Source organism: Lolium rigidum, chromosome 5 (genome assembly GCF_022539505.1).
Source record: "Lolium rigidum isolate FL_2022 chromosome 5, APGP_CSIRO_Lrig_0.1, whole genome shotgun sequence".
Taxonomy (NCBI): Eukaryota; Viridiplantae; Streptophyta; class Magnoliopsida; order Poales; family Poaceae; genus Lolium; species Lolium rigidum.
In genome coordinates this window covers 229,218,658-229,245,357 of record NC_061512.1, presented here as the reverse complement: position 1 = coordinate 229,245,357, position 26,700 = coordinate 229,218,658, and the positions used below count along the sequence as shown (strand labels likewise).

Below are 26,700 nucleotides of genomic sequence, written 5' to 3'. Positions count from 1 at the left end.
GCTGTAGATCTCACAACACCCATGACGGAAGCCTGCATCCAGTTCATTAAAAAACCAGATTTAGCACGGTAGATTAGCCTGCCTCCTGAATACAAGTTTCAGCATGCCTATTTTCTCACCTCATCGCTGACGGATTCAACAACAGAGCCCGCCACCCCAACTCTTCCTCCGTTTTCTCCAACGCCTGCACGAGGATCAACCACCAGAGCAGCTACCACATTGTTCACGCCGCTGCCATTCGAGTTCGAAATCACCTGCAAGTAAACGGGGATACTAAGCAGTGACCACATGCAAAAGTCGAAGAACAGACAGCAGGGAGAGTGAAAAACACAAGTACGTACATGTCCACTGCTTCTAGCGTTGGATTGCGCACCAGACTCGCTTGTCAAGCCAGCCAAGCTTGACCACGCCTCGGTTGGTGCCATCTCCACCCACGAATGCTAGCAGATATGTGTTCTTGCCGTCGGTATTTCTCCCCAGGTTGCATCTGCATTCATCAAGGCTACTGGCTTTTATATGCGCTGGACAAGGTTTTTCCCTCCCACTGATTCGAATTTCGAATTTCGAATTCTAGCAGACTACACAGCTGTGCCACACTGCACTTCATGCAACCTGTGTAGAGGTACCCATGGCTGGAGTCCAGAGCAGGCACAGACACTTGGCAAAACAAGCAGAGTTAATGCATCAGAAAACAGAAGGGACAGATGGAATGCTCAAGATTTCTCGCAAGCCCAGCTGCGTGGCGTACCATGCCACATGACACTTTCAGGAGAAGTCAAAACACAAAACAAATTCAGGTACTATTACAGAGTTTCACACCAGTTGACAATCCTGCTCACTCCTAAAACGAAAATACAGACACTCACACAGGTACTCCGCGATACCCAGCAACACCACAAATACTGCACTTGCCTGCTTTCCTTTGCTGTTTTGGTTCGTCCCCCCTATCAGGGCAAGCGGTTTTTTTGTGCCCAGGGCGCTTGCAAATGCTACAAAATCTAGTCCTCTTGCTACGCTCCTCGTACGGAGCTCGGTCGCGACTTGTAGTTGGCCTCCCAACCTTCTGTTTCTTGCAGGGAGCTGCCATACCGGCCATCGCATGCTCAGATACCGCCACACTCCCCGACCTGGAACACTCGTCTCCTTTTCGCTTCCCATCCATCCAGCCACCGGTCGACCTGTCTTCTAATCCCAGACCATCTCTGTTTTCCTCAAATGGGGCCATCACAGCAAGGTTGTCTCTGAATAATCCCACCAGCTTCTCAAACGCCGCGGCGCTGGTATCCCCAAGCCTGACAAGCTCCATTGCCTGTATGTACAGAGTGGAATGCCGCTTGGTGAAATTCCTTCCCGCAGCCTGGTCACGCTGGTAATGTCGGAGATGCTCAGGCAGCACATCCCTCGCGTCCCTAGTCCATCTCTTCATTATATGTTTGTCAGGTATTTCTGTTACCCCCACATAATCCATGACCTGCAATAATGCAAAAAATACCAAAGTTACAGTTAGGACAGAACTGCACACCAATTCGTGCCCGTGAGCAGCACATCCCACGCTATGGCTGATTCTGGCAACTTAAAAGTTCATACGGATATGACTTGCCTTCAGAGCATGCCCACACAGCATCCCCATGTGCGCATACATGCCGTACTCGCACTCGAACTCTGCCCCATCACCTATAATCTTCACGGCGAACACAACCTTGCTCCACTTCTCCCGCCGTGCGGCATCTGTGTGGGTTGTCCTGTACAGCCTGTTCTTCTCCACTTCGTCAACTCTATAAGCGCATGCTTCATATATCATCTTGCCAAATTGTTCGAACATTGGCCTCGTGTAAATCTTACTAGCATGTCTCTCTATTGTGAAGTTGTACCGCACGACCGCACCACTCTGCATTAAGCCAAACAAAAAAGACACCCTCCATCAGACAAGCAAAACAGACATGTGCAGCCTACGCATTTTTACTAAAACAAGGGGGGCAAATGAACTTACAACTTTCGTACGTTTCTCTTGATAGTTTTCTTCCGATTCCCTGTCATACACCAGTCTCATGTACTGCCACACAAACATGTGCATCGAACACCCCTTCGGCACATATTTCTTCAGCATGCTATTTGCACTCTCACTCCTCTGCGTGCTGGTCATCTTCGCACAGAAAATACCCTTGAAATAAGGCTTTGCCCATTTCTCCCGAACCTCATACAATTGCGTCATGTAAGCATGCCCTCTCAGATGGTACTTCTCAAGAAGTAAATCCCATGCAATCTCAAATTCATCGACTGTGAGCATGTGATTTACTACCTTGTGGAATTCAGCACGGAATGAATGCCGCCTTGTAAACATTGGCCCAAGCGACTCCTTTGCCTTCTTCAGCACATGCCATTTGCACCACCGATGACACGTCCCTGGCAGTACTTTCTTTATGGCCACCTCCATTGCCCGGCACTGGTCTGCACCACACAAACAACACATTAATCCAAGGTCTGCACCCTAATATTTTTGCTTCCGAAACTTAACAAACAGCATTGGTCTTCGGAGGTACGACCAAAACTCACCAGTTAGTATGGTCTTCGGAGGTACACCGCCCATCATACGGACGAACTCCGAAAAAACCCATTCGAAACTCTCTACTTGCTCATCTCTCACCATCACCCCAGCTAGGATTATGCTCTGGAAGTGATTATTCACGCCGACAAAATTACCGAAAGGCATGTCGTACAAGTTTGTCTTGTACGTTGTGTCAAAGGTTACCACATCGCCAAAATACTTGTACTGCAACCTCCCTGCCCCCGTTGTCCACATGAGGTTTTTGATCCTTGTTTCTGCATCAGCCTGTACTCTGAACACAAAATCTGGGTCCTTTGCACCAATTTGATCGAAAACCTCTATTGTCTTCCTCACATCATCATCTGCCTCTTCCCGGCTAATCTGCCCACACAAATTCCTCAGCGACCGCTTCGTGAAGGGCAGGTTGTCAACACTGCCAAAAAAGCTCCCAATGATGCTATACACCTTTCCAATATTTATGTTGTTATCCCTAAGCTGTTTCACCAGGTCCTTGGTGAACATATCTATGTGCCTGTGAGACGGCCAGAACGCTGTCTCGCCACACGTCTCTGTCAGCACATGGTTGTGAGTGACCCGATGCTCAGTGATATACTAGCCGTTATCGGCAGACCTCAGCAACCTAATCATCCAGGGCATTCACAACGACATGACCTGGTATTTTCGCCTGCTGGTTTCCCCTGTTTGTTGGATAATGGTTAGTCTTTTCTACACACAACAGTTGCAAAAAAGCTACAGAGAACAAAGAAAAAACACCAAAAACCATTGTTATCCACTAAGGTACTCACCGAGCAACCGCATACTATCTCCTGCATGCATTTCGTCTTCTCCGAGTTCAACCGGCTTTTGCCGTACTTGATACCGAAGCCATGTTCCCAGGAGTACAGATTGTAAAAATCGTACACCTCCCCAATCGAGTCGAAGGTTGTACCCAAGCACGGATCAATGACTTTGTCTCCCAGTTTTTCCGCGAAACACCTGACGGATTTATCCAGTGCGCTCTGCCTCTCTGCGCAGTGAGTTCGGTCAGGTGGTGCACGCCCAACACGGACCCTGCAAATTCAATTTTCCCATTCAGTATGTCATTTCTGGTCCGCCGCCCTACTAGTTTAACACGTTTTCCAAATGGCAGACCACATCGACAAGTTCTAATCCTCCAATCCAGCAGGTCTTTTCAAAAAACAAGGTGGTGCCGAAAATAATTCGCTCTGCTGCAAGTTCATTCAAAAAAACCAGCGCACTCCCATCCAGCATGCTGTTCCAATAATAACCATACATAAAAACAGTAGCTCACTACCCTAAAACTGGGTGATGTTAACCCCCTATGCCCTAAAAATCAGTGAACAAAATAGTTTTCACTGAATAATTATTTGGCCCGTTTACGTCCTCTACCTACCTACTAATTTTCTGCTACCAATTTTTTCATACTGATTGTCAGCACTCCAGAAAGGTTACTCCGCATCATTTTCAAAGGTAATCTCATGTGCCCTATTGATGCAGACTACTCAACCACCACACTACAGATCGGCTACAGGATGCACTCGAAAAAACATCAGCTGTAATCTGCAGAAAAATACATACCTCTTCTTCCATCCAGACGACTGAGGATTGTCCTGCTCCGTAGATTCCGCTGAATCTGCAGCTACTGGTCCATCCACGCCACCAAGCCCGCTTGCAAAATCGCCGACGCTGGTCGCATCCAGGATGTCCCCAAGCACGGTTGCCCCCGTCGCCAGCGCCGGACCCGCGTTGCTACTGACCGAGTCCCCTCCTTGCAAAATCTCCACCGCCGCCTCAGCCGGGAACGCCCCATAAATTGGGAGGCTGCGATTAGGAACATCATAAGAACCACGCCACCGTAAAGAATCCACTAGCCCCACACCCAAAAAAACATCATAAGAATCAGGCGCACCTGCTCACCGGATCCAGTGGGAAATCCATCACTGCGCGCTATTTCCCACCGGCGACCACGAAGAAGAATAGGCACAGTACGATCAGTCAGCGGCCGCCGGAGAGAGGATGGAAGCACCGGGGCTGCTCCGCCGCCGCGCACAAATCGGACCGGTGGCCGCACAGGAAGAAGAGAACATGACAGTTGGGGGGAATAGTTCTATCTGGATCCGTCGCGAGGGTCCATCTAATTAACCACACCTCACCATCACACCTGGACCACGGTCCTCCAACGTAAGAACAAACTGTCCCACTAGTCCAGGTTGTCCACGCCGTCACGAGGCACACGCCCGTCTCCCTTGCCGGTGGGGCCCATCACACGTACACGTCCATGTATTCAGCCCGTATCGCTGTTTTCCGACGGACGTAACTGCACGCGTATGTCCACCCGCTCGAATCCCAAGACGCGAACGTCCGGTCCAGATAACCGGATCATCTGCACCCGGGTGACAAAACGCCTCTCCCGTGTTGATCTGCTTATAGAATGTGAGATCAGGAAAGAATTGGTGCTTTGCTTTTGGTTCACGTTGGCAGGACTGAAACCAACTAGGAGTAGTAATTTATTATTTAGCCTGAGTCATCCATGCATGAAGCGGTAGGATGCAACGTGCTATTCTCAGATGGAATGGAGGCATGTCGGCCATGTCCTACGTGTAGCTTTGCATGATAGTTAGCCTATGAGCATTTGATACGTGGACTGGTGATCTTTTGCTAAAACCAGGGGCTGCACTTGGACGTTTTCGCTCAGCTTCAGGCGGTAAGCGGCCGGCTAGATATTTTAGCTAGTCAGGCGGTGTTTACATCCTATAAATAGCCGGAGCTTCTGCACTGCATGCACTGTACTTCATTTTACACATACACACACCGCTTCTTTGAGAGAGAGAATATAGAGTGAGACCATGGAGGGAGTGCAATGTCTAGGTGAAGCTTTATCTAAGAGGAGGCGCTGTTAGATCGTATAGAAGAACCTATTCGTGTATATTATACTGCCATATTTGCGGGAGTGGTGTTTTGGAACATGGGAGCATATGCTCCCTATATTTTGAAATGCATGTTACATGTATTTTAAATTTCAAAAAATTTGAAACAAAAAATCCGCACGTACATCTTCACGTGCTACGCGCTCACAAAGTCGTTTCATAAAAAATGAACTTATCATGTGACGTGTGTAAAAAAGACAAAATTTAGTGCTGAAAACAATGCTTTTCACAGGATAAGTTTTCTCTTTTTTACATAGGCCACAAAAAATATTATTTTTTCGTGAAACTTGACGCATACACATATATTATGGAGATGTACATGTAGAATTTTTTGTCAAAATTTTTCCACACTTCGAAATATGTTTTGTTGGTAGAGGGAGCATACGCACCCGGGAGCCGAAATGAATTTCCGCATATTTGCTGGTATTCTCTCGGCCACGGCATTGGCGTATGAGCTATGCCGATTCTAACCAGTACCTGGAGTAGTCAAGCTGGCCAACATCGATGCTATACAGTAGTAGTATTCAGGCAAGCTGCTTTATACCCTTCATGTATTTTTGTAGAATACATATTGCTGTTAAATACATGATATAGTAGTTGGTAGATGGTATCGGAGATATTCGTGGGCTAATTCGCCAGTGTCGTTACGCGGTGATGGATCCGCTGGAGCCACCAGTACGAATCGGGCATTAGCGCGAATATCGATAGAAAGTGATCAACATGAGAGATACTTGTTTTTATAAGAGCAAACTTGGTGCTACGAAGGTAAACGTATTGTACCGGTCACAGTTCAGGTATGGGACTGTATGTGTTCTCCGCTGGGGACGGCCTCTGTTCGGGAACGTGTCGGTGATGGATCCGTAGGAGCGACCGGCATCGATAGGTCGAGTGTCCGGGTCTTAGCGGGTATAAGAACACCGCTTGACTAGCGCAACCTAGTCAAGACTGTCGATGTCGGAGTACCCCTCTGCAGAGTGTAAAAGTGTGAATTTCACCCCTGTGATTCCCGGGTAGGGAAACTTACTTTCATGTGTGGCACCATGCATTTTTAATATGTCTAATACCTTAACCACATGTTGCTGTTTTTCGAAAAACATTTCTATTTTACATTTTATATGATTGTGTATAATCGGTTTGCTGAGTATGACTTGTCGTACTCACCCCAGCTCCCCAATGTTTTTATCAGAGTTGCGCAGCAGAAGAGTTCGTCATCGGAGATTAGGCTGGACCAGCGGGTGGGAAGCGCTAGAGAATCTAGTTGTAAATCTGGTGTAAATGTAAAATAAATATATAATTTGGTGTATTTGAGCTTCTCAGGTCCACTGTGCTGGTTTTACGCCTGCATTTTAGCCTTGCGCGAGTATAAGCCTCTCGGTTTATAGGCGCGCGACGGCTGTCTCGTCCAGACCCGATCTCGGGGCGTGACAACCTAGGTTTAGCCCCTCCTTAGAGAAAAAAGCCTACGTCTAGCTACATTGTACTACGTCTAGCCTCCTTTTCCTTTTCTTTCCTTTTTCTTCTTTATTTTATGTTTCTATTTTTTTGTTTTCTTTTTTTTGTTTTCTGTTTATTTTTTTTTGTTCAAATTTGAAAAAAGTTTAAAAACAGAAAAAATTTAAAATTGAAAATTGTTCATAATTCAAAAATTGTTCAAATTTTAATAACGTTCAAATTTAAAAACCGTTCAAATACAAAAAATGTTCAAATTATAAAAGCATTTAAAATCCGTTCGAATTTGAAAAATGTTCAAATACAAAAAATGTTCAACTTATAAAAGCGTTCAAATTTGAAATCCGTTCAAATATATAAAGCGTTCAAATTTTAAAAAATGATCAAATTCAAAAAATGTTCATAACTAAAAATGTTAATTTTTGGACAAAATAAATTTTACAAATTTTAAAAAATGTTCAAATTTATATTATGTCCATATCCGAAAATGTTCAAATTTCGAAAAAAATTAAATCAAAATCTGAACATTTTTAAAATTCCGAATCTGAACAGATTTTAAATTTTGTTCTCCGATTTTTTTTAAGTTAGATGTTGAAAAAAAAATTAACAGAAAAGAAACAGAAAAAAAAAAGAAAAAAAGGACCTACTCTTACTGGGCCACGGCCCAACCCACCGACCTGATCGCTGGGGTGTGCGGTGCCCTGTACATGCCGACCAGGTCGGTGTACAGCAGCCCCCCTACTGGAAAATCCTATACACCGATCAGGTCGGCCGCTACCGCGCGCCGCACACCCCCGCGCTCGGTATGGGTCGGCCTGGTCGGCCCAGTTCGCCTATTTTTTCCGTTTTCTGTTTTCTGTTTCTTCTTCTGTTTCTGTTTTTGTTTCTTTTTCCTTTTCCTTTTCTTTCCTTTTTCTTCTTTATTTTATGTTTCTATTTTTTTTGTTTTCTTTTTGTTTGTTTTCTGTTTATTTTTTTTTGTTCAAATTTGAAAAAAGTTTAAAAACAGAAAAATTTAAAATTGAAAATTGTTCATAATTCAAAAATTGTTCAAATTTTAATAACGTTCAAATTTGAAAACCGTTCAAATACAAAAAATGTTCAAATTATAAAAGCATTTAAAATCCGTTCGAATTTGAAAAATGTTCAAATACAAAAAATGTTCAACTTATAAAAGCGTTCAAATTTGAAATCCGTTCAAATATATAAAGCGTTCAAATTTTAAAAAATGATCAAATTCAAAAAATGTTCATAACTAAAAATGTTAATTTTTGGACAAAATAAATTTTACAAATTTTAAAAAATGTTCAAATTTATATTATGTCCATATCCGAAAATGTTCAAATTTCGAAAAAAATTTAAATCAAAATCTGAACATTTTTAAAATTCCGAATCTGAACAGATTTTAAATTTTGTTCTCCGATTTTTTTTAAGTTAGATGTTGAAAAAAAATTAACAGAAAAGAAACAGAAAAAAAAAGAAAAAAAGGACCTACTCTTACTGGGCCACGGCCCAACCCACCGACCTGATCGCTGGGGTGTGCGGTGCCCTGTACATGCCGACCAGGTCGGTGTACAGCAGCCCCCGTGTCTACTGTCCACTGCTGCGCTTGTCCACTACCTCCATCTCAGGATGGAAATGGGTCAGCCCGGATCAGGCCTTGGACCCGGCCCTTGTGACCCTGAGGCCAATTTGCTTGGCCATGGGTCAAACCATATAAAAATGGTATGCAATTCTCAAAATAAATATAAAAATGATATGCAACCCTGATGGGTATTTTCGGTCGACCCAAGTTTAAGGGGTGTATTATACGTACTTCTCTATATGATTAAGCGGGTACATAAAAGTAAGTATACTATCTAATCTTGAAATGTACGTGAAAAAAGAGGAAAGAAGTTTGATGCTCGATACGAGCAGGTTATGCGTTCGTGAGTGCTCCTACGACCTACCTAGCTAGTACCTAAAATTCAATCGACGTGCCTGCTTGCTTAGCTATTAAGAGCATCTCCCCTAAAGTGTGTCAGGTTTGTCGTTTAGGAGACATGTTTCCTTTGTGTCGTTTTGGGAACGTCGCTCTAAAGCCACGTCCTCCAAACAAAATTTCAGATTTTTAAAACTTAAGCAAAAACAACTGAATTCATTTAAACTTGCTATATATTACATAGATTTGAACGAAATTCGATGAAATTTAAACTAAACACCAATCTAGTAGTACTTGCGGCGACCATAGACGTCGTAGTACTGGTGGAAGTTGTACATGTTGTCGACGATGACGTCCTGCTTGCCGCGCTTGTCTGGCTCGTCCTTCACCGCGCCGCTTGGCCCAGCCTCGCCGTCATCGGTGAGGTCCACGAGCGGCATCCCGGAGTCGCAGATGGACATGGCGGTCGCCGCGTCGAGGTCGCCCGCCAGGCGTCCTTGTCGTTCAACGACGTCAAGCACGCCGCTCGCAAGCCAGGGCAATCCTCGGGGTCGTCGCTGCTGCCGCTCGTACTCCGTCAACAGCGCCACCTTCGCGGCTGCCTCGTCGTCCTGCTCCTCCTTCACCTCCGGCTTCGGGATAAGGAGGGCGTCGGCGGCGCGCCTGTGCTGATGTCGGCTGACGCTATTGCCGCCGCGCCTCGGATTGATGGGCGGTGTCGCGAACTCCGGCTCGTCCTTCACCTCGCGCTTAGGCACGGTATAGGGAATGGCGTCGTTCGATGAAGGCGTCGATCGCGCCGGCCCTAACGAAGAAGAGTTGGAGGAGGACGAGTACGTCCTCCTCGGCTGCTAGCGTGCTGCGGGCGTAGAGGATGGTGGCGGCGACGACGGCATCTCCAATGTATCTATAATTTTTGATGCTCCATGCTTGTTTTACACCAATTAATATATGTTTTGCTTACACTTCGTTGCACTTTTACGATACTAACCTATTAACAAGATGCCACAGTGCCTTGTTTTCTGCTGTTTTTGTATTTCAGAAAAGTTGTACATGAAATATTCTCGGAATTGGATGAAATAAAAGCTGAAGTCAATATTTTACCGAAAAGAATACGAAGTCTAGAGGGGGGGGTCGAAGAGGTGCCACAGGGCGGCCAGACCCACCCTTGGCGCGGCCTGGCCTTGGCTCGCGCCGAGGGGGGGTGTGGGCCCCCCAGGCACCCCACCGATCAAAATCCTTCGCCTATTTATACATCTTCTCGAGGAAACCCTGGATACCCGAGCCTCCATCCACGAAAAGTTTCATCGCGACCGCCATCGCAGAACCCATCTCGGGGGTTCTGAAGCTCTTCCCGGCACCCTACCGGAGGGGGAAATCATCGCCGGAGGCATCTACATCGCCATGCCCGCCTCCGAAGTGATGCATGAGTAGTTCATCCATGGACTATGGGTAGCTGTTTGTCTTCTCCACTTTGTGCTTCATGTATCGATCTTGTGAGCTGCCCTACATGATCAAGATCATCTTTATGTAATCCTATATGTTTGGTTTGCTAGGATCCGATGAATATTGTGTACTATGTTGAGATTGATTATATATTCATATTATATGTTATTTGTGATCTTGCATGCTCTTCGTTGCTAGTAGAAACTCTGGCCAAGTGGACACTTGTGACTCCAAGAGGGGGTATTTATGCTCGATAGTAGGTTCATGCCTCTAGTTTTCTGGGAGAGTGACTTTATAACTTCTAAGATTGTAGATGTGTTGTTGCTACTAGGAAAAAAACAACAATGTTTTATTCAAGGGTAATACTATTATTTATTTTACACACATTGCTTAATGAGATAGTCTGTTGCTTGCAACTTTATACTGGAAGGGGTGCGGACGCTAACCTGAAGGTGGATTATTAGTTATAGACGCCGTTAGATTACGGTCTATGTATTATGTTGTAATGCCCATATCAAATCTCATAGTAATCATCTTGTCATGTATTGATCGATATTCTATCAATTGCCCAGCTGTAATTTGTTCACCCAACATGCTATTTCATTATGGAGAGACACCTCTAGTGACCTGTGGACACCGGTCCTAATTTGTTTACTGATAAACTCAACTGCAATCATGTTCTGTTTACTTTCTGCAAACATCTCCTTCCATTCGATACGTCTAATTCTTTGTGTTCAGAAAATCGGTGAGATTGACAACCTCACTGTAAGTTGGAGCAAAGTACTTTGGTTATGTTGTGTGCAGGTTCCACGTTGTTGCTGGCGCCGGTAGTGCGCCCTGCCACTAGTTAGCCAACAATACCTTCAGAAGTCACGCCTTTATCCTACTGGTCGATTAAATCTTGGTTTCGTACTAAGGGAAAACTTGTTGATGTGTTCATGACACCTTCCTCTTGGGGTTCCCCAACAGTGTGAAATCGGCGTAACGATAAGCACCATCAGGCGCGCCGTTCTGGATGCCATCGACGACGTGCTCCAGGGTACGCCCGGGAACGCCCCAGAAGAGGAGGCGTCCCTCCCTGTTCCAGGTGTTCGCCGGCCAATGAGGCCGGCGGTGTTGTTCACCTCGGCGTCATGCTGCGCCTGGAACTAGTCGACCCACCAGGCGTCGTTGCCGGTGGCCGCCCAGGTTGGATGGGCCCGCTCCTCGGCGATGAGGCGAGCCCACCGGCCCCTGATCGCGTCCCTCCAGCGTTCTGTGCCCTCCCGCGCGGTGGCGGGACTCCGACGACGTTGACGACCATCTTCCACCCGCCGCTACTTGGCAGGCGCTTGTTCGGCGGGACGGGATATCCCGCGCGGTACAACGCCCACGCCTCTGCCACAGTGAGGCTGCCGCGGCCGAAGCCGTTCGCCGCGGCGCTCTTACGAGACGAACACATTGGAGTAGGAGGTTGGGAACGGCGAGGGAGGAGGAGATTTAGGAGCGGCGAGAGGTTGGAGCGGCGAGAGATTGGGATGAGGATGGAAGGAGGGGCGCTCTTATTATGCAGCGGCGCCAGGCGAAGCGGCAACAGGCCGTTGGACGCAATAACGCCGGCGCGGATGGCCATGCGGCCATGCACGACGAGACGCGTCCCTGCGTCGCCTGGGAAAGCTGGGGCGCCATTAACATTGCTTGACCAGAGGTAGGCGATGGGATTTTAGGTTTCCGTGTCGCTGACGCATCGGGCCCGCGTCTCCTATCCTCGCTTTTCGTTGTGTCCGGTGTTATAAATGCGACAAGCAAATAACGAAGAACTATAAAGAAAAATGCAGCGGAGACACAAGATTTAACGTGGAAAACCCGTTCCAACACAGAAGGAAAAAAACCACGGGCGCCAGCCAGCAAAACTTCACTATATCGGGGAGTGTTTACAAACGCCGTGGGTTATCTTATAATCTGATAAACCCTAGCCGGCGGCTTTCAAGATGTATATATAGGCGGTGGCAATGATCCTTGTCGCGGGAGCTCTCTCCGCTCGTCAGAAGTTAGTCTCCTTTTAGTATATGAATTTCGATCACAATATAACATCCGTCATGCCCGGAGCGTTCCCTAGTGGGGACAGGCTCAGCGTGCACGAACATGAAGATCCTAGCGAGGGAGAGAGGCGGCACCACAAGAGATCAATCGGGTGGCGACGTGTCGATGGCGGGGAAGAACGAACCCTATGCGTGGCTTTTGTTCGCTCGGCTTGGCCGGATATATATGCACGATGGAAAGAAGGTAGCCAGAGGGAGGACTCGAGAATCGAGAGATCGTATCCAGTCCAGTTAAGATAGGATTCAATCGACAGAGCATGTACTCCCTCCGTCCACAAATAAGTGTACCTGCGGGGTTTTCAAGATAAATTATGAGGTGGAGTGAAAAGTACATTGGGAACATGCATCTCTCCTCTTTAATTCTTTCACCTCCAATAAGCTAATTGCATGTAAAAAGGAAGAAAAATATGTGCTCAATATTATTGGGTTTGATTTCCGTGCGATGAGAGAGAAGCAATTAAATTGCATTGGGAAGATAGGAGTACACTCTTTTGTGGACAAAGTTTAGAGGCTAGATGTCCACTTATTTGAGAACGGAGGAAGTACGTACGAACCGTTTGCGTTCCAAAGCCTAAACTGCTAAAACACATATGGTATCGGCTTGCAGCGACCTGCGGGCGTCGGTTGCTAATTAGGCCAGACCCAGTGGAACGACGGACACGGTGAAAAAACAGCGTTTGCCCGACAGATCGTTTCCACATATAACGGTGGCAAATCCTGTAATTTCGAAATAGGGGTAGTTTTAAAACGGACGAAAAAATGAGAAGAAATCTTACTTCCTTTATTAGTAGGTATAGATAGATATAGATACAGATAAGCTGCTGTGAGATAGGAGATTGGCTCGACCCGGTGATGGCGTGTATTTCACACGTTCGTTGGGCAACCCCAAGAGGAAGGTATGATGCGCACAGCAGCAAGTTTTCCCTCAGAAAGAAACCAAGGTTTATCGAACCAGGAGGAGCCAAGAAGCACGTTGAAGGTTGATGGCGGCGGGATGTAGTGCGGCGCAACACCAGAGATTCCGGCGCCAACGTGGAACCTGCACAACACAACCAAGCTACTTTGCCCCAACGAAACAGTGAGGTTGTCAATCTCACCAGCTTGCTGTAACAAAGGATTAACCGTATTGTGTGGAATATGATTGTTTGCAGAGAAAACAGTAGAAACAAGTATTGCGAGTAGATTGTATTTCGATAAAGAGAATTGGACCGGGGTCCACAGTTCACTAGAGGTGTCTCTCCCATAAGACGAACAGCATGTTGGGTAAACAAATTACGGTTGGGCAATTGACAAATAAAGAGAGCATGACAATGCACATACATATCATGATGAGTATAGTGAGATTTAATTGGGCATTACGACAAAGTACATAGACCGCCATCCAAGCTGCATCTATGCCTAAAAAGTCCACCTTCGAGGTTATCATCCGAACCCCCTCCGGTATTAAGTTGCAAGCAACGAGACAATTGCATTAAGTATGGTGCGTAATGTAATCAACAACTACATCCTTAGACATAGCATCAATGTTTTATCCCTAGTGGCAACGAGCACAACACAACCTTAGAACTTTACGTCACTCGTCCCAGGTGTCAATGCGAGGCATGAACCCACTATCGAGCATAAGTACTCCCTCTTGGAGTTAAAAGCATCTACTTGGCCAGAGCATCTACTAATAACGGAGAGCATGCAAGATCATAAACAACACATAAGCATAACTTTGATAATCAACATAACAAGTATTCTCTATTCATCGGATCCCAACAAACGCAACATATAGAATTACATATAGATGATCTTGATCATGATAGGCAGCTCACAAGATCCAGACAATGATAGCACAATGGGGAGAAGACAACCATCTAGCTACTGCTATGGACCCATAGTCCAGGGGTAGACTACTCACTCATCACTCCGGAGGCGACCATGGCGGTGTAGAGTCCTCCGGGAGATGATTCCCCTCTCCGGCGAGGGTGCCGGAGGCGATCTCCGAGGATCCCCGAGATGGGATCGGCGGCGACGGCGTCTCGGTAATGTTTTCCGTATCGTGGCTCTCGGTGCGGGGGTTTCGTCACGGAGGCTATTTGTAGGCGGAAGGGCAAGTCAAGAGGCGGCACGGGGGCCCAAACCACGGGCCGGCGCGGCCGAGGGTGGGGCCGCGCCGCCCTAGGGTTTGGCCACCCCGTGGCCCCTCTTCGTCTCTCCTTCGGACTTACGGAAGCTTCGTGAGAAAATAGGCCTCCGGGCTTTTATTTCGTCCAATTCCGAGAATATTTCTTTACTAGGATTTACGAAACCAAAAACAGCAGAAAACGACAAGCGGCACTTCGGCATCTTGTTAATAGGTTAGTTCCGAGAAAATGCACGAATATGATATAAAGTGTGCATAAAACATGTAGATAACATCAATAATGTGGCATGGAACACAAGAAATTATCGATACGTTGGAGACGTATCGGCATCCCCAAGCTTAGTTCCGCTCGTCCCGAGCGAGTAAAACGATAACAAAGATAATTTACGGAGTGACATGCCATCATAAACTTGATCATACTATTTGTAAAGCATATGTAGAGAATGCAGCGATCAAAACAATGTGTATGACATGAGTAAACAAGTGAATCATAAAGCAAAGACTTTTCATGAATAGCATTTCAAGACAAGCATCAATAAGTCTTGCATAAGAGTTAACTCATAAAGCAATAATTCGAAGTAAAGGTATTGAAGCAACACAAAAGAAGATTAAGTTTCAGCGGTTGCTTTCAACTTGTAACATGTATATCTCATGGATATTGTCAACATAGAGTAATATAATAAGTGCAATAAGCAAGTATGTAAGAATCAATGCACAGTTCACACAAGTGTTTGCTTCTTGAGGTGGAGAGAAATAGGTGAGCTGACTCAACATAAAAGTAAAGAGAATGGTCCTCATAGAGGAAAAGCATCGATTGCTATATTTGTGCTAGAGCTTTGATTTTGAAAACATGAAACAATTTTGTCAACGGTAGTAATAAAGCATATGCATCATGTAAATTATATCTTATAAGTTGCAAGCCTCATGCATAGTGTACTAATAGTGCTCGCACCTTGTCCTAATTAGCTTGGACTACCTGGATTATCACCGCAATACATATGCTTTAACCAAGTATCACAAAGGGGTACCTCTATGCCGCCTGTACAAAGGTCTAAGGAGAAAGCTCGCATTTGGATTTCTCGCTTTTGATTATTCTCAACTTAGACATCCATACCGGGACAACATAGACAACGGATAATGGACTCCTCTTTTAATGCTTTAAGCATTCAACAACAATTAATTCTTTTCTCATTAGAGATTTGAGGATGTTTGTCCAAAGCTGAAACTTCCACCATGGAACATGGCTTTAGTTAGCGGCCCAATGTTCTTCTCTCACAATATGCATGCTCAAACCATTCAACTCGGTGTAGATCGCCCTTACTTCGGACAAGACGAACATGCATAGCAACTCACATGAAATTCAACAATGAGTTGATGGCGTTCCCCGATAAACATGGTTATCGCACAACAAGCAACTTAATAAGAGATAAAGTGCATAATTACATATTCAATACCACAATAGTTTTTAAGCTATTTGTCCCATGAGCTATATATTGCAAAGGTGAATGATGGAATTTTAAAGGTAGCACTCAAGCAATTTACTTTGGAATGGCTGGAAAATACCATGTAGTAGGTAGGTATGGTGGACACAAATGGCATAGTGGTTGGCTCAAGTATTTTGGATGCATGAGAAGTATTCCCTCTCGATACAAGGTTTAGGCTAGCAAGGTTATTTGAGGCAAACACAAGGATGAACTAGTACAGCAAAACTCACATAAAAGACATATTGAAAGCATTATAATACTCTATACCGTCTTCCTTGTTGTTCAAACTCAAAACTAGAAATTATCTAGACCTTAGAGAAACCAAATATGCAAACCAAATTTTAGCATGCTCTATGTATTTCTTCATTAATGGGTGCAAAGCATATGATGCAAGAGCTTAAACATGAACACAACAATTGCCAAGTATCACATTACCCAAAACATTTATAGCAATTACTACATGTATCATTTTCCAATTCCAACCATATAACAATTTAACGAAGGAGAAACTTCGCCATGAATACTATGAGTAGAAACCAAGGACATATTTGTCCATATGCTACAGCGGAGTGTGTATCTCTCCCATAAAGTGAATGCTAGGATCCATTTTATTCAAACAAAACAAAAACAAAAACAAACCGACGCTCCAAGAAAAAGCACATAAGATGTGGCCGAATAAAAATGTAGTTTCAGGGGAGGAACCTGATAATTTGTTGATGAAGAAGGGGATGCCTTGGGCATCCCCAAGCTTAGACGCTTGAGTCTTCTTGATATATGCAGGGGTGAACCACCGGGTGCATCCCCAAGCTTAGAGCTTTCACTCTCCTTGATCATGTTGCATCATACTCCTCTCTTGATCCTTGAAAACTTCCTCCACACCAAACTCGAAACAACTCATTAGAGGGTTAGTGCACAATATAAATTGACATATTCAGAGGTGACACACTCATTCTTAACACTTCTGGACATTGCATAATGCTACTGGACATTAGTGGATCAAAGAAATTCATCCAACATAGCGAAAGAGGCAATGCGAAATAAAAGGCAGAATCTGTCAAAACAGAACAGTTCGTATTGACGAATTTTAAAATGGCACCAGACTTGCTCAAATGAAAATGCTCAAATTGAATGAAAGTTGCGTACATATCTGAGGATCATGCACGTAAATTGGCATAATTTTCTGAGCTTCCTGCAGGGCAGTGGGCTCAGATTCGTGACAGCAAAGAAATCTGGAACTGCGCAGTAATCCAAATCTAGTACTTACTTTTCTATCAACGGCTTAACTTGGCACAACAAAACTCAAAACTAAGATAAGGAGAGGTTGCTACAGTAGTAAACAACTTCCAAGACACAAAATAAAAACAAAGTACTGTAGGTAAAAACATGGGTTGTCTCCCATAAGCGCTTTTCTTTAACGCCTTTCAGCTAGGCGCAGAAAGTGTGTATCAAGTATTATCGAAGGGTGGTGCATTCTCAGCGAGGTGTGGAGTTTTCTCAACTAGGCATATTATATTAGATACATAAGTTTTAGCATCTCCCTTTTCATTAGTCTTAGGTGTGCTACTCTCATCAAACAAATTTTCTGGAACAAGCCAAGCATAATTATTTTCTAGTGCATCATTCATAGCTAGGAGCTTGCATGGTATTGGTGCTTTGATCTCCTCTCCATCATCAATATTATTAGTGTATCTTATTCTATCCATATCCATCTTTTCAAGGAGACTAGCAAAATTAGTAGGAGAACCAAGCATATTGAATTTAGCAAACACCTTTCTAGCTTCTCTTGCTAGACCACCAAATTCTCTAAGAAGGGTTTCTAAAACAAAATCTTTCTTTTCCCCTTCTTCCATATCACCAAGCGTGAAAAACATGTGTTGGATTATAGGATTAAGATTAACAAATTTAGTTTCCAACAAGCGAACTAAATGCGCAGCAGCAATTTCATAAGTAGGCGCAAGATCTATCAAGTGTCTATCTTCAAAATTTTCAATGGTACTAACATGGTTGAAGAATTCTTCTATATTATTTCTCCCGACTATAGACCCACGTCCTACCGGTATGTTCTTTGTAGTAAAATTAAAAGGAAACATGATGAAATAAGTAAAGTGAATGCGGGTAAACTAATTTTTTTGGGTTTTTGATATAGCAAACAAGACAGCAAATAAAGTAAAACTAGCAACTAATTTTTTTTGTATTTTGATTTAGTGCAGCAAACAAAGTAGTAAATAAAACTAAAGCAAGACAAAAACAAAGTAAAGAGATTGAGAAGTGGAGACTCCCCTTGCAGCGTGTCTTGATCTCCCCGGCAACGGCGCCAGAAAAAGAGCTTGATGGCGTGTATTTCACACGTTCGTTGGGCAACCCCAAGAGGAAGGTATGATGCGCACAGCGGCAAGTTTTCCCTCGAGAAAGAAACCAAGGTTTATCGAACCAGGAGGAGCCAAGAAGCACGTTGAAGGTTGATGGCGGCGGGATGTAGTGCGGCGCAACACCGGAGATTCCGGCGCCAACGTGGAACCTGCACAACACAACCAAGCTACTTTGCCCCAACGAAACGGTGAGGTTGTCAATCTCACCGACTTGCTGTAACAAAGGATTAACCGTATTGTGTGGAAGATGATTGTTTGCGAGAGAAAACAGTAGAAACAAGTATTGCGGTAGATTGTATTTCGGTAAAGAGAATTGGACCGGGGTCCACAGTTCACTAGAGGTGTCTCTCCCATAAGACGAACAGCATGTTGGGTGAACAAATTACAGTTGGGCAATTGACAAATAAAGAGAGCATGACAATGCACATACATATCATGATGAGTATAGTGAGATTTAATTGGGCATTACGACAAAGTACATAGACCGCCATCCAACTGCATCTATGCCTAAAAAGTCCACCTTCGAGGTTATCATCCGAACCCCCTCCGAGTATTAAGTTGCAAGCAACGAGACAATTGCATTAAGTATGGTGCGTAATGTAATCAACAACTACATCCTTAGACATAGCATCAATGTTTTATCCCTAGTGGCAACGAGCACAACACAACCTTAGAACTTTACGTCACTTGTCCCAGGTGTCAATGCGGGCATGAACCCACTATCGAGCATAAGTACTCCCTCTTGGAGTTAAAAGCATCTACTTGGCCGAGCATCTACTAATAACGGAGAGCATGCAAGATCATAAACAACACATAAGCATAACTTTGATAATCAACATAACAAGTATTCTCTATTCATCGGATCCCAACAAACGCAACATATAGAATTACATATAGATGATCTTGATCATGATAGGCAGCTCACAAGATCCGACAATGATAGCACAATGGGGAGAAGACAACCATCTAGCTACTGCTATGGACCCATAGTCCAGGGGTAGACTACTCACTCATCACTCCGGAGGCGACCATGGCGGTGTAGAGTCCTCCGGGAGATGATTCCCCTCTCCGGCGGGGTGCCGGAGGCGATCTCCGAGGATCCCCCGAGATGGGATCGGCGGCGACGGCGTCTCGGTAATGTTTTCCGTATCGTGGCTCTCGGTACTGGGGGTTTCGTCACGGAGGCTATTTGTAGGCGGAAGGGCAAGTCAAGAGGCGGCACGGGGGGCCCAAACCACGGGCCGGCGCGGCCAGGGGTGGGGCCGCGCCGCCCTAGGGTTTGGCCACCCCGTGGCCCCTCTTCGTCTCTCCTTCGGACTTCTAGAAGCTTCGTGAGAAAATAGGCCTCTGGGCTTTTATTTCGTCCAATTCCGAGAATATTTCTTTACTAGGATTTCTGAAACCAAAAACAGCAGAAACGACAAGCGGCACTTCGGCATCTTGTTAATAGGTTAGTTCCAGAAAATGCACGAATATGATATAAAGTGTGCATAAAACATGTAGATAACATCAATAATGTGGCATGGAACACAAGAAATTATCGATACGTTGGAGACGTATCACCCGGCTGACCCCACGGGTCACTCAGGGCCGGCTGTGCCAACCCAAATCTCAGCTCGAGGCTGACCCACATGATCCACTGGTCCTGAATTTTTGGGCTGGGTCAGCGACCCAGCGGGTCAACCCAGCCCGTTCACATCCCGACCTTCATCTCTAGGACGAGCAGCTTCAAGTACACCTTGACAACGACAACGGCCACTCCTTGGTCTGGTGCGACTCAACCGATGGCTGATGGCTGCTTCTCCACAAGCAGTGCATATAAGCTCTTCTTTGCGGCTAACAGAAATTCCCCTTTGCAGGTGCTAACTGGAAGTCCAAACCCCCTGGTCTGCAAGTTCTTCTCGTGGTTGTTTGTGCACCAGCGTCTAACCGTTGACAGCCTCTAACGTCGAGGATGGCCCAACGCCAGTTCATGTCAGCTCTGCCTTGCGGAAAATGAGACCTATACCCATCTCTTCGTCCATTGTAGGTTCAATGTGCGAGTTTGGCGCCACATCAGGTCGTGGTCTGCCGTTGATTTCCCGATTCCCTGCCTGAGCTTTGCAAGCACCGAGGACCGGTGGGCTTGCGTCAGGAAGAGGGTGCCCAAGACTCTCCGGCGCGACTTCGACACTTGGAAGATATGGAAGGAGAGAAACTCATAAAACTTTAATGGAGTACATCACTCAACGGATGAGGCTTTCCAGAGCACCAGAGCGGATATTTAACTATAGCGATCCGCTGGACCGGTAGCTACTATCTAAGCTTGGCTAGGCGTGTATATGCTATCTTGATTCCCTGGCGCTCACTATGGAGATTTTCTTGTGACCTAAGCTTGTCGAGGTTCAAGCTCTCCTCCAGACACTCGCTCCACCTCGGAGCTTATTGTAAAAGATCTTCTCCTTCCTTAATGAAGATTGGCCACTGGCCTTTCGAAAGTGCTCGGGAAGTTACAATCGAAGCAGTGCCCAAAGATCTGGCATGTGAATGCCCCGTCTGAGGTTAGAGCCTTCGTGTAGAAGGCAGCTAGCAACCACTGCAATCATGCACGAGGTGTGGGTCCTCTCCATGGACGTTGATCTTGGTCTAACAAGGCGACCGAACCTATAAAAAACATTATAGTGTCAACTCTCGCATAGTGTACAACGACCTTCGCTATAAGGCCGGTGTACACGTCACTAGTAATCATTACTAATTCGATAACCACGTTTGCCATAGTGTACAACGACCTTCGCTATAAGGCCGGTGTACACGTCACTAGTAATCATTACTAATTCGATAACCACGTTTGCCACCCCCCCACCCCCCAAGTATCTTGTTGTTCGAAGACAATAACACATTTAATTCACATAAAACACTTCATACACTCTAGAACTCTCTCTTAACTAAATCTAGGCAACCAACCATATTTTGTGAACCTTTATCAAAAATATGTTCCAACTCATGCGAAATAGAAACTTATGTTGAGACACTTGTATGGCTGAAATAGAAAAATAATATTAAACACCTTCTAATATATTTAAATGGCATAAGTTATATTGTGGATATGAGTGTTTAGCTCCAGTGTAGCATGTCGGTATTTGTTTTATCATGTATATTTGAATTATGAAAATAAACTTTGACAATTAGTTATACCAATAAATCTACATATTCAATATTTGATATAATAGAAAAACAAAATGTAAAATCTTGTGGTAATTTGTAATTTTTTAGGATTTTCCACCACTTATTATATTACTTAAAGATAACTTTGGAACTCAACTTCTCACTGTGGTGAAAGGGGAGCGAGCAAAGAAGACAACATTATTTTACAATTTAGTGATAGTGAGATGCAAGAAGTAATAAAATTTAGTATAAACGGATTGCAAAGATATATATGCGATTAGACAAAACAGATTGAGTCGTGCATTATATATGTCTTTATTGAGATATTTGTACATAGTAAAGTAGAAAAATAATAAACCCGTTATGGATAGACCAGATATATATAAAATTTCATGAACACACTGAAAATAGCTAGATGCTCTTGTTGGTTGCTCTACAGAGCTTACAACGTTTCCTCCTTATCTAAATCGCTGGATGTGAGCACATATTTAGGAGATTTGAGGATCTTCCTCTCACTCAACTGTAATATCTAGAGGACCGTTAAATTTAGGGAAAAAAATTGTGAGACTAGTTAATTCCCAGCACAAACACTACATATGTTTGATTTGTGAACACTAAACTTTGAGATAGAGTACTAGTATGATTATGCATTCAATGTTATTAGTTAAAACCGTAAAATAAATGATAAATCATATGATAATTGTGCTGATTCAGATGTGCAAGATAAACAATTCAATTTAAGTGCGGGCGACAGTGCTATACAATTATATGCAAACTAAAATGGTTGCAAATGCACGAATTATGAAACGTGTATTTTACGTATTTTGATGTCACTTGCATTTTCATCTATTTTTTATCAACATCACTAAAAGTTCTTGATTTATGGGAATCAAAAGATTTTCACTTAATTTTCTCGTAAATTTATGTAGCAAAATAAACTCAACCAAGCGCACAAGAGACATAGAAAACCCAAATCCGTAAAAAAACCACCGTGTCAAGAGACCAAAATCAACTATACAAAATGTTTACATGTAAAGGGAATTACAAAGATTTCTTGTACTCTTGTTATTAAAATCTCAAGACAATGACGACCATGAAGACAATGCAATCATGAGTCTTATTGCAACATTCTTTTTAGGAATGCTTATCCTTGCGTGTCCACGAGTCATCCGTGGACAAATTTGGTGTGTCCAACCTCGTAGTTGAGGACCAAAGATACCAAATCAATTTGTTGATGTCGAACAGGGTGTTATTTCACTCTAATTCAGGTTGAACTCCATTTTCAGTACCATGCATCGCAAAGGCAACATAGTTGGATGTGGCCTCTAGCTCCTTGCATGGTATATGCAGCGCGTGTTTCTAGCGACTTCTTTTTAATGTTCTCCCCATCATATATTCTCGAAAATAAATATTTTTTTATTTGCAGTACATGCTTTTCATTTTGTTAACTGATAATGAGAATGTGTTCAAATAAGCATGGATCCTTAGGTAAAAACCAATTTATTTATTTTAATCGAGCAGGGGCTGCACAGCAGCACACTGATTACCTGGGGAAAAATCGAGCTACACAGACGTGATCAGCGGTAGAAACGTGTGGGCAGTAAAACGGCGAGAAAATAACGGTCCGTCCAGCGCTCCAGCTCCAGCTCCAACCCAATCCTGTTCCGCTCCATCCATTTCAATTCATTTCCCCTCCTCCTCCGCCCAATTAAACCCAGCCGCGACCGCCGCCGCCGCCGCCGCCGGCTCCCCCTCCGGCACCCGAAATGGCGTGATCCCCGCCCCCGATCCCTCTCGCCTCCGCAGTTCAAATACCTCCCCGTCGCCGCCACCCATCCCTCTCCTTCTCGAATCGCGGAGATCCCGGCGCCCCGAACCCTAACCCTAGCCACCATGAAGGCGTCCATCAAGTTCCGCGACGACGACCGGCCGCTGCTGCGCGCCAAGGTGCCCATCGGCGTCCTCGGGCTGCCGTTCCTCTCGGGCGTCTCGGCCGGCGGCGACGCCAAGGACCTGCGCTTCGACCTCTCCACCGCCTTCCCCTCCGGCCCGGCGCTGCGCCTCTCCTACCACCCCAACGACCCGCTCCAGCCCTTCGCGCTCTCCGTCCGCACGGGCCTCGGCGCGCTCGGCTCCCCCGTCCGCGCCCCCTTCGCCCTCTCCGCCGAGTTCAACCTCCTCTCCTCCAACCCGCCCGCCTTCCAGCTCCTCTTCAAGCCCCGGATCGGGGACTTCTCCCTCGCCAACTCCGTCCGCTCCCCGCCCCTCTCCGACGCCCCCCCGCCCCACAAGCTGGCCGACCTCACCAACGGCGACGACCACGACCACGAGGGCCACAAGGCCTTCTCGCTCGACGGGAACGGCTTCGCGGCCAACGTCGCGGCCGCCGGGAAGAGCGGCGGTAGTGTGGGCACCTTCCTCTCCGGGATGCGCCTCACCACCAGGAGCATGATGCCGCTCTGGAACAAGGCCAGCCTGCGGTTCCAGTGGGGCCTGCGCGTGCCACCGGAGCTCAAGGCCGCGCTCGCCGACGATGGGTACGGGCGCAAGGCAGGCAACCTCGCCGTCAGCAAGCTGCCGCTGCTCGTCATGAACAAGATCACAATTGAGCACACCCCGCATCTCAAGTCTGAAGGAGACAAGAAGAGCGCACCTGCAGCCAAGGCAGAAGAATTCTCGTTGCTCAAGAGGCAGCTGGAGGCCCTGAATGATGAGAGCATCATGCTGCGGCACTCTGTGGAGGGTCTGCGTGCTGAGATCGGTGTCAGCCGAGCAGTTTCAGTTCCCAGCAAAGGCGAGGCTCGTAGGTTGCAGGCGATCTCGCCGCCGTCACAGCATCCTTTCCCTGTGAAGCCTGATGGGATCGGCAAGGAGCTGGCAGCCAGTGGAACGAATGATGCGGGTGAGGAGTTGAAGAAGGCGCTAGAGGCCCGCAGGAAGTGAGGCTTCACTGCTTGCTGGCATTGCAAGCTCTGCAATTTTTAGGTTGATGTCGTCCTCAATTTTGTGCTTAATAATAATAGATTGGTAGGCAGTTTGCTGCATCCTTGAGTGGAAGCAAACCAGGTTCTCATAAGGTGATGCAATAACTTTCTATGTTTTCCATGTCGCTGCCTGAGTTAGGGTATATCCGTCTATGTATAAACCTGTCTTTTTGTCTTCACAGATTCCTGTTAGCGCAAGTTTCTACTTCCATTGTGATGTTCCAAATGCTTTTGTTCACCAGATTCTGTTCTCGAGGCAATCTTTTGTAACTTGGTTGCTTTGATAGCTTTCCTTCGTCAGTTATATGATATTTTTGTCTATGTATAAACCCTCCTTTCACAAATTCTTGTTAGTCCAAGTTTCAGCTTCCATCAGATGTCCGAAATGCTTTTGTTAGCCAGATTCTGTTCAGGGGCCTTTTTCTGTAACTTGCTTGCTATGGTGCCTGCGTTTTGGTGCTGTGATAGGCTTAACCCAGCTGTAGCTGTTGCCTGTAGCTTTATTCAAAGCACCGATGCTCGTAAGTTGCCTCTATCTAGTTGCAGTTAAAATCTTAAGACAACTTCTCCAACTGGCCCCGAAAGTGTATGGAATCAAGTTGGAAAAGGAATGATCTGACTCCACTAAAATACATAAAGAAGACTCCTGAGGTTTATATCCAATACTTCAAACAAATACATGAGAATATTCGTAACATGCGTCTCTGTGTGGCCTGGAGTAAAATCTAGCAAAGCTAACTTTTGTACTCATGGAGTAAAATCTAGCAACCTTCGATCCAAATCGATTGACTCAACTTTACCTAGATACGGATATATCTAGACATTGTTTTTAGCTCTAGATACATGTCTAGATACATGTGTATCTAGATAAAGTGAAGTTAATTAATTTGAACCGGAGGGAGTAGTACTTTTTTAGTACAACTAAAATCGACGGCAAATATTACGGATGGGAGGTAGTTTGTAAGGGCATCTCCAACTGCTTGATCCATTTTGGACACATTTAATTTTGGACATCAAATATGTTCATTCGGGTCGGGCTGAGGACACAAAATTAGCCGTCGAGACACCCTTGTTTGTTTGGGTCAGGGGTAGCCTAGCGCCCGACACATTTGGTTTGGCCTGGCTATTTTGATTGAATCTTTCCATATTTTCAACTTAAATGGCTCATATGTATTGCAAAATATAATGTTGCAACCAAATAAATTAAAGTAGGGTACATCAAAATAAACAATATAATTCATAGCAAATAGAAGAACATAGTTCATAATTAAATAAATAAAATGGGATGTGATGACTACTCCTTGTGGCCTTCCAATGCCCACCCATGCTCAACCAAATTCGTCTGAAGAAGATCATGAACCAACTCGCGGAGCTCGGTATGCATATGGGGGAACTCCTCAACGTAGATGCCCGAGAATGTGGCTCAACCAACTCGCCCTAAAATTGTCATTCTTAGTCATGGAGGCAATCATCGCACTCTTCGTCAACGATCATGTTGTGCATGATCACACAAGCGGTTATCTTCTCCCACATGGTCTCAAGGCTCTATGTTCTAGTAGAGGGGCAAAAAATAGCCCACCAAGATTGGAGGACACCAAATGCCCATTCCACATCTTTCATGCAAGCTCTTGTTGTTTGGCAAACCTCTTCTTCTTCTCAGTTCAGGCTCGCGGATGGTCTTCACAAGTGTGGCCCAGTCAGGGCAGACGTCGTCAACTCGATAATATGGCTCGTCGTATCAGTTCAAATTAACCTCATAGTGAACCACTAGAGCATTGCCTTATACAAGCCTAGAGATACCGGAGAGCGCTAGAGAACGTTGACGTCACTATGGTATGTGGGAACCGGTCATGTCAAAGAAAGAGTGTCAAATTCATAGATCTTGTGACACAACTGCCTCAAGAATGACAATGCATCTCTCTGCATGCCCGCTATATTGCCCCTCTCATGCAAAACGAGTTTCACTTCTAGTGCATGTAATCTATGCTTCTGATCATCCCTAGAAACCCCCTTGCCTTGTTTTTTTTTTTGAACAACCCTTGCCTTGTTGATGGACAACATCTGGGTAGTGTTGGTAACATTTGGCTATCTCAAGTAAACCTCACCAATCACCGCAATCACAGCTTTGAACGTTGGTGCCGACAAGTGTGTGCGATGACGACGCCACGATCCGTGAGCAGCAACCCAAACATACGGTGTCT

At 45.2% G+C, this 26,700-nt stretch overlaps 2 protein-coding genes across 2 annotated transcripts; one reads left to right on the top strand and one right to left on the bottom strand.

The window, feature by feature from the left end:
- Window positions 1-735: 735 nt before the first annotated feature.
- LOC124655320 (protein FAR1-RELATED SEQUENCE 5-like) lies at window positions 736-4,524 on the bottom strand. The gene is made up of 7 exons (XM_047194235.1): window positions 4,476-4,524; window positions 4,145-4,387; window positions 3,352-3,616; window positions 2,554-3,243; window positions 1,991-2,448; window positions 1,601-1,888; window positions 736-1,471 (listed from the first exon to the last, which is right to left on the bottom strand). The coding sequence occupies exons 4-7, from the start codon at window positions 3,065-3,067 to the stop codon at window positions 863-865; spliced, it is 1,869 nt and encodes a 622-aa protein (XP_047050191.1). The 5' UTR covers window positions 3,068-3,243; window positions 3,352-3,616; window positions 4,145-4,387; window positions 4,476-4,524; the 3' UTR covers window positions 736-862.
- Window positions 4,525-23,211: 18,687 nt separating this feature from the next.
- LOC124653371 lies at window positions 23,212-24,759 on the top strand. The gene has a single exon (XM_047192437.1). The coding sequence runs from the start codon at window positions 23,409-23,411 to the stop codon at window positions 24,456-24,458; it is 1,050 nt and encodes a 349-aa protein (XP_047048393.1). The 5' UTR covers window positions 23,212-23,408; the 3' UTR covers window positions 24,459-24,759.
- The last annotated feature ends 1,941 nt before the right edge of the window (window positions 24,760-26,700 follow it).

What these genes read in the sequence shown, in the direction of transcription:
- LOC124653371 (XM_047192437.1), top strand. Translation starts at nt 23,409, where the DNA reads ATGAAGGCGTCCATCAAGTTCCGCGACGACGACCGGCCGCTGCTGCGC.
- LOC124655320 (XM_047194235.1), bottom strand. Translation starts at nt 3,067, where the DNA reads ATGTTCACCAAGGACCTGGTGAAACAGCTTAGGGATAACAACATAAAT. An exon ending in TCCGAAGACCATACTAACTG is followed by an intron (nt 2,449 to 2,553) that starts GTGAGTTTTGGT and finishes TGTGTGGTGCAG; the next exon opens with ACCAGTGCCGGGCAATGGAG. An exon ending in AAGAGAAACGTACGAAAGTT is followed by an intron (nt 1,889 to 1,990) that starts GTAAGTTCATTT and finishes GGCTTAATGCAG; the next exon opens with AGTGGTGCGGTCGTGCGGTA.